Source organism: Polypterus senegalus, chromosome 15 (assembly GCF_016835505.1).
Source record: "Polypterus senegalus isolate Bchr_013 chromosome 15, ASM1683550v1, whole genome shotgun sequence".
Classification (NCBI taxonomy): Eukaryota; Metazoa; Chordata; class Cladistia; order Polypteriformes; family Polypteridae; genus Polypterus; species Polypterus senegalus.
In genome coordinates this window covers 132,080,659-132,088,698 of record NC_053168.1, presented here as the reverse complement: position 1 = coordinate 132,088,698, position 8,040 = coordinate 132,080,659, and the positions used below count along the sequence as shown (strand labels likewise).

General features: G+C 39.1%; 2 protein-coding genes across 2 annotated transcripts in view; one reads left to right on the top strand and one right to left on the bottom strand.

Moving 5' to 3' along the window:
• The window catches only part of tshz1 (teashirt zinc finger homeobox 1), a 130,271-nt gene extending 127,308 nt beyond the window's left edge, over positions 1 to 2,963 (bottom strand). Inside the window, exon 1 of the mRNA XM_039737631.1 lies at positions 2,681 to 2,963. Within this exon, the coding sequence (XP_039593565.1) occupies positions 2,681 to 2,720 (40 nt within the window). The 5' untranslated portion in view covers positions 2,721 to 2,963. The remainder of the gene's footprint in view (positions 1 to 2,680) is intronic.
• Positions 2,964 to 5,855: 2,892 nt separating this feature from the next.
• The window catches only part of LOC120516156 (prostaglandin reductase 3-like), a 31,037-nt gene continuing 28,852 nt past the window's right edge, over positions 5,856 to 8,040 (top strand). The window contains exon 1 of the mRNA XM_039737632.1: positions 5,856 to 6,516. Within this exon, the coding sequence (XP_039593566.1) occupies positions 6,242 to 6,516 (275 nt within the window). The 5' untranslated portion in view covers positions 5,856 to 6,241. The remainder of the gene's footprint in view (positions 6,517 to 8,040) is intronic.

The following is an 8,040-nucleotide window of genomic DNA, read 5'->3' as shown; positions in this document are numbered from 1 at the left end:
TGTGTGTATATGTATATATATATATATATTGTAGATATGAAGACATACATAGAGATACACACATACACATATATATATATATTCACACACTTTATATATATATAATTTATGAGTGTATATATATATATGTATATACAGATATGAAGACATATAGACACAGACACACACGCAAATAAATATATATTTAGATATACACACATACACATAACACTCACACAAGCACCAACAAAATAATCATTTTAACCTAATTACATATTTACAGATTTTTTTGCTTTATTGGTATTTTGTTTTACTTGACTGATAATGATTTACACTGACATTTAACATAATAAGTTTACATGCTGATAACAAATATAAAAAAGTTACTTTTATCAGCCCAGTGTAAATACCTGAAACGTATTTAATGTAAAAGCTCATTTTTACTTGTTAAAGTCATCAAGGCAGTCCAAGGATTACTAATGATACAAACTAAAAATCAGTAGGGGGGCTTGAGGTCATGTGAAGAAATGGACATTGCTATAAATGATAATATTATCAGATTTGCAGTTATCTAAATTAAACTTAGACATTGCCATAAATAATACTTTCAGATTTGCAGTTATCAAAATGCTGGATACTTAATGTGTGAAGGTGGTCTGTGATAAAATGAAACAAAAATTAATTTTGTTGTAAAAATTATTATTTTTTGGTCTTAAGATGTAATTTTAACATTTTTAGTTAATCGTGATTTTAATGCTTTGAGGTGCTGAAGAATCTCACAACTAACCGAGACACTCCTCAATCCTCATTTTATGCATTTTAATAAGACAGTGTCTTCTTTGATTAACAACATGTAAATGAGAAATACAATAAAAAAGGATCTTTACAGTAACATTCTTCAATTTCTTCTTGACAGGCAGGGCAGGAGGCGCATCATAAGGCACAAGGATGAAACTGGACTGATTACCCCTGGCATTTCCATTTCGAGGAGGGGTGTCCTCGTGTGCGAGGTGCTAAAGAAGTGCAGCCACAAAAACTAAACAGATTTTGTTGTTTTTTTTTTTATCTTCAAGTGGTGTGCGGTGAAAAACAAAAAACGTGCTGATCATTATGGTGTTTTTTTTCAGAGAAGTTGTGAGTTAAGAGAACTTTGACCAGTAAAATACCACTAAGATAATAGATTTCACTACAACATGCTTTCTTATTAATGCCGGCCATGTAGAGAGAGACAAGAAAACAGCACACAGTACTGATGCCATAAATGCAAGGAATAAATTAGACACGTGTGTCTTTTGTAAAACTGCAATAAATATGAATATTTCCTTTACAATTATTCATTACCAGTCAGTTAGTAAAAGCTCAAAGGAGATAGATAGATAGATAGATAGATAGATAGATAGATAGATAGATAGATAGATAGATAGATAGATAGATAGATAGAAGTACAAATAAAGGTATCTATCTATCAATCCATTCTATTTGAGCCTTTACTAATTGACTAGAATACTTTATTTGTCTATCTGTTCCCTTTGAGTCTTTACTAGCTGTCTGGTAATTAATAATTTTAAATGAACAGAAATATTTCTTTTAAAATTATTCATTACTAGCCAGTTATTAAAAGCTCAAAGGTGTATTACAGCAGCTAAATTATATGTTTAGAGAATGCTTATTACTCCATGATGTAGTGTACAAAAGTGCATCAAAAATTATAATTATCCTAAATCATTAAGAGGAGATTGCATTCCTTCCTTTACTGAGCCACTTGTTACCATGCAAAATATGTTTTTCCATTACCGTTAAATCCAATATCTGATCGTATTTCCTTCAGTGCCATTAAAGTATAAATGCATTTTTTGATCCAGAAATCACTACACCACCTTAATATAACTAAGCAGAACAGCAGAAAAAAAATATCACTTTATTATTTTTTTTTAAGCCTAATTCCAGTTTATGGTCTACAAAGCTTCAGCAGTACTAATACATGGCACCTACAGTACATATAACTTGTATCCTCTTCCGACAGAAATCACTTCAGTGCTAAATGGCCAACATATACTATATACACAGGCTACAGAGGGCTTCAGAAACTTTAGTTAAAGTGATCGTTTTTAAGAGAACAAAAAAAGAAAAAGATTGTTAGGGGGAGTCCTGCGAGTGGCTAAGCCGTCAGGGGCATTTATGTTTCCATGGTGAGTGATTTATTGATGTTTATCAGGAATGAATAGATCAAAGGCTGCCAGATGACAGGCGATCAATCACGCATCAAATCAAGGATGGCAATAGTCTAATAAACCAGAAAAAGAAGGGAAAACCAGCTCTTGCCAGTTTTCTTCCCCGTTACGATTCTTTTTCTTTTCTAAACACCAGCTAGAAAGGCTGAAAATATAACCAAAAAAAAAAAACTAACTTTTGTTTTCCACCACCCCTAATGTACTGGATGACAAAAACAAAAGATTTTTTTTTAAAGAACGAAAAGGCAAGACAGGAGACCCGGCGTGCTGGAGCTCACCCCTCCCCCTGGACTGCTCGCTCCCACCTAGCACCTCTCACTTTACGGTCTGTCCCGGGCACAGCGAGCGGATGCTTGGCAGCGGTTGGGTGCGGGTTTGGGGCAGCGGGACCTATCAGAGAGGAGCGTGAGCGTGTGCGCGCGCGTGTGTCGCCGCGGCTTCAAAGCGATGCGCTGCGGTGATGGCCTTACCTGCAGACCGCCTCGGTGCTTGCTGCTTTCTCCTCGGCATAGTGCTGCTGCTGCTGCTCGAGACTTTCCGCAGGACTTTTCATACAGAAATCAAAAATCAAAGTGCGTCCACAGAGAAAAATACAACTTTTTGGGGTTCCTTTTTTTTTTCTCTCTTTTCGAAATGTTTTGTTTTGTATTTGTTTTGTTTTTATTTATTTTTTTCCTCCAGTAGAACCAGCGCTGGTGCGGAGGCGGCTCTTCCAGTAACCGCTGTTAAGAAGTTCACACACAGAAGGGGGTGTTGTGGGGTATGTCAATCCTCCAAAATTGTCTGTGTAATACGCTCTCGTTTCCTTTTCTTTCTTTCTCTCTCTCTCTAAATTTCCTTCACGTCTCTACTCGAACACGCAGGGAGAGAGAGCGCTGTCACAAACACAAGTGGCGTCCGCTGGGCAGTCTCATGTTAGCGGCTCCGATCACTCACCGTACATCTTCTCGGCACTTCACTGCACTACGAAGGAGGGGTGGGGGGTGTAAAGGGGAAAAAAAATCTGCAGATGAGAGGTTAGTTTCAGTCACTCCCCCTTCTTCTGTCGGAGCGATCACCAGCTACAATTGTTACTTGGCTTGATCTTCTTTTGCTCCCGCTGTAAAATCTCCATATTATAGCTCATTTTTCCAATCGTCCTCCCGTTTTCTTTTCGAAAGCGTAGACTGAACAAAAAAAAAAAAAAGAAAAAAGAGAGAGCGTTAGGAGATTAATGCCAGCTCGTCACCCGCTGGACAGATCGCACACTATCAGCCCTGTCCCTGCGACTTTCTATCTCTTTCGTGTCTCTTGCGCGATCGTCTTGACACTTCAAAGAGACAGCGGAGTACGAGCGAGCACTTCCACGGCAAACAGTAAAACTATACTCACCCCCCCAAGACAGAAACGCACACCCCGCTGCTGCTGGTGCTGCTGCTGCTGCTTGCCAGACGCCGCTCCAAAGAAAGAGAATGGGGGAAAAAAGCCAAAAAAGCAGAAATCCGGCAACTACTCTCCGCCAAGGATGGCCATGAACTAACTGTTCCGCTAAAACTCCCAAGGAGTGATCCCACAGTCCTGTCTCTTCGGGAAAAATCTAACACTCACAATCCAGGAGGGCTTCAGACAGCCTCAACTGATAGACAGACACATCGAGCCGCTTTTCCTGCTCCTCGCTTCCTCCTCCCCTTCGCCGCCAACGTCACCCCTGACAGTAAAACCTACCTGTCAATCTTTTTAATTGTCTTGTTTTTTCCCTTGTAACTGAACTACATGACAAAAGGAAAGACTTAATTGATAAGTGATGTGCAAATGTTAGGCTCTGGTTCTTTTTTTTTTTTTTTGGTCTTCGCAAGAACCTTTCATCAAAAAATATTCCTTATGATTCTGTCATTTGCAATATTACTAAAGAAGATTGGAGAGTCGTAAATCGTGTTTATAACTCACTTTTAAAGGACGATTCGATCGCTTTGTTGGTGTCGTATAATTTTACATTTTCTTGCGATCACGGATTCTTTCAGCTCAATAATGTTTATGTTCGACATTCACTGCAATTCTTAATATTGTCATAAAACAAGAATCATATATAGTCCATCTGTTATTTTAGTTATTATGGTACGAGGTCGAGGAGTGCCAATTTGAAATCAGCCCTGGACGGGACGCCAGTCCGTCGCTTGCATGGTACATGCACGCATACACCAAGTGCTCACCCAGTACAGAGCTAACTGATAAATTAACCTTTCATCATGTCGCTGGATTTGGGGGGTCAACCCTAAAAAAGGCGTGGGGGGGGGGAATAAACTACACACACTTAAGGTTTCCCAACTGGGAACCAAACAGGAGTCCCAGCGCTGTGAGGCAGTACCGCCACTAATGAGAACAGAGACTCGCCGCTTTCATTTGTTATTAATATTACCGTTATTCATTTTTTCCTTAGTCGCCAAATTTCTTTAATCGAAAAAAAATATTACTTACAGGTTTGAAAGTCCTAAGATAACAAAGTTACTGATTTGTGTCCATTGTTAGTATTGAAAACCGTTATTTCGTAAGTGGCTTTTATTGTGGATTTCACTTCGTGTAATTCTCATGGAAACACAACACACACAAAAACTCTGATTTTAAGACACCTTTCATATTTTTGGTGAGAGTTCCCTTGTGAGTACACTTTTTTATGATTAGTCATATAATTTATTATGATTCACTACTGTTAATATAAAACATCGGGAAAAATGGTGATTCTTAAACTGCCTCCTCAGGCGTTGGGCAATTAACCCTTTAATGCCCACTAGCAGCAGCAGGGCAGTCCTTACCATTTTTGCCAAGTTTACACGGGTGGAAGTTCATGTTTAAACGACTACTGGGACATCTGTAGGCAAAATAAAAAAAAGGGATCGATACGTTTCGTATTTTATGAATCGAATACAAAACGTTTTCATTTATGTGGCCTTAATGGTTCTAGATAGGAGTGATCGCGTGGGCTTGAGTCTCCACCACCAGCACAATGGGAGATTCATTTAGAAAACCAGTTAAACGAGACTGTAGGTGTGCAAAAGCGCTATATCAAACGCGATGCCAACGACATGGGTTTAAAAAAATATACACTTCTGTGTCGTAAGTTGGTTTGCATGAAGATAACATTCACTGTCTTTATCACATTTCTTATTTCGCGTACTCCTTTAGCACGAGTCTTAGCGTACCGCTGCTTGTGTCCAGCCGAGTCCGAAGCGCTTAAAGTAACTTTCACTTTGTTTATGTCGCGATCTTAACAAAAAAAAGTCAAAGAAGCTTTCAAGAACGTGTTGGCCAGGGATAATGTTTATTACACGATTGTTTAACGCCACCATCAGTTCACTTGTTTCTGTTTCTGTTTTGCTTTCTGAACTGAGGATGGGATTGTCGTCCTCTCCGTCTCTCGCGCTGCGGTTACTTCGCTCGGTGTGATGTGCGCGTATGCCGAAGAGGCGGATAGAGCCTGGCTGTTCCCTTCCCAGCCTAAGAAAAGTGGGTGGGGTTCCCACTCTTTCCAAACACATCTAACGGAGCAAGTCCCCTTTTATTTATTTGTTTATTTATTTATCAACTCCGCGTAACAACAAGAACCGACTGCAAAGCTTGCCTTTCTTTCCTGAAAATCTCGCATACAGTATTTACGTTGATCGCGTTTCCAATAGCAGCCAGCCCTGCACGGCACAATGCCGCTAGATTGATTCGTTACACCTTATGAGGAAGTGAATGCTTCGCACGGGAAGGGGAGGGGCCGACAGCCAAATACAACTCTAGTGTCACACCACACCACTAAAGCCTCTCGTACTCTTAACATTAGTTACCGACCTTCGGCAAAATGCTCACTTTTTTAAGTTAAAAAAGGGGGCGTCCCAGGACTGTGGTGTGCAAGGAGCACGATCGTTCTTTTAAAACCCGAAAGAAAGCTTTTTAAAGGACGTGCTATCAGTCGAGAAACGAGGTAACCCAATCCAGCGTCTCTCCTCTTCGTAAAGTTGTGTTTTCTAATACATTCAGTTCCATTATTATCTATTGATCCGAGGTAAGAAATGTCCATCGTTACTTTAGTTTTCAGAAAGACAATCACCCGGAGACTCCAGATTAAAAAGACAAGGGCCGGATCGCAATTGTTCTCCGCTCCGAGCCGGTCCATAATAGATATGTCGTACTCCAGTCACTTCATGGATTTTAAAGGCTCCTCCATACCCAGCACCATGAGAAAACTCGTCGTCACAAAACTGAGTCCGAATTTCAGGGAAGCCGTGTCTCTGCAAACTGTGCCAGTTCCCACACCAGGGGATGGAGATTTGCTCATCAGAAATCGGTGAGTTTTTTTTTTTTTTTTTTATAATATTTTATGTGTTTATCAAGTGTATGAAACTGTTTCCCCCAAGCCAAACAGTTTCTCATTAACCATTTTCTTTCCTATCAGCCTTTTTAAAAATCCCGTCTTGTATCTCGTCACTCTGCTGCAAATAACCTCCACAAGCTTAGAAATAAGATCTTACCTTTCCGTTCCTCGATTCTACATTCCTGAGTTATTGCCAGTTGCAATCAAACCGATTATTTATGCAGAATGAATGTTGGAGGGAGCTAATAACCTGGAAATATTTCCAAGTTCCGCCCCAACATCTGTCCATCCATCCATCTCCGAATCTATCTCTCTATCTGTCTGTCTCTCCCACTTGATGTTTTCCCTACGTCACCAAGCCTGCAATCAGAAACTCGGTGGGAAGCAAAACTGGAGCAAATAGTCTCTGAGATGGACCGATTTGTGCTGAGCACCACGCTGCATGCCTCCCGCCCTCACCCCAGCTCTTCATAGACTTTTTACTCGCATGGCGTTGCCCAGAATTTAGAACCGTTACCAGACAAGCGATGTGAACTTTGTTTTATTAAAGACGGGGCAAAGCATTTCCAAATAGGCGATTCTTTTTCTTTTCGATTGATCAGCGGAGACCATGTTATAGTGTTTGTGAAGCCCTACCTAGATTCTTCCATGCTTGCTTTCATGTTTGCTTTAAAGGTGCAGGAGACAGCAGTTTTTACTACATCCACTGATCTGCTGAAATCTTTATTGTTTAAAAAGCCATTTCTTTCTTTCAAAGTGCAAAAATTAACAGTTTTCACCAAATACACAAGTCGTATACGCCAATCTTTAAATGTATTTAGTTATTTATACCTCGGATTCCCCCTCATATATATATATATATATATATATATATATATATATATATATATATATATATATATATATATATATATATATATATATAACTAAATACATTTAAAGATTGGCGTCCCTCCCGGGGTTGGTTCCTGTCTTGTAGGCTTGCCGGGACTTCTTCCTATAAACCTGTATTTGGAAATCAAAGAAAGTTTTCCAAAGCGTTTTAAAAAGTCCAGTTTTTGCAGTAGACTCGGTGCAAGTGTATTATATTGGAATTAAAATATTCTGACGATTTGATTTCCAGAATATACATCTTTAATTTATTTAGTTTTTATTTGTATTGTCAGCTTATCAATTGCAAACGCATATGGTACAACTTGTCTGAATAGCTGTTTATTTAATCTGTATGTGTAATTATGAATGTCATCGAGTTTAAATTATCAATTTTTTTTTTTTCCATAATAATTGTCTGTCATGCGTCAAGTGTTATTGTTCCGGTAAAATCGAAATATTAGATAAATGAAGTGAACATTTAGCGCGTTGATCTTGGTAAAGGCGCTATATAAATTAAGTGTATTATGAACATTGTGTCAATGTTGAAACAGATTGCTGTGCTCTTATTATCCCACGGATTCGGTGAAGAAAATTCCCGTTATCAACGCGTCGATCACACCGGTA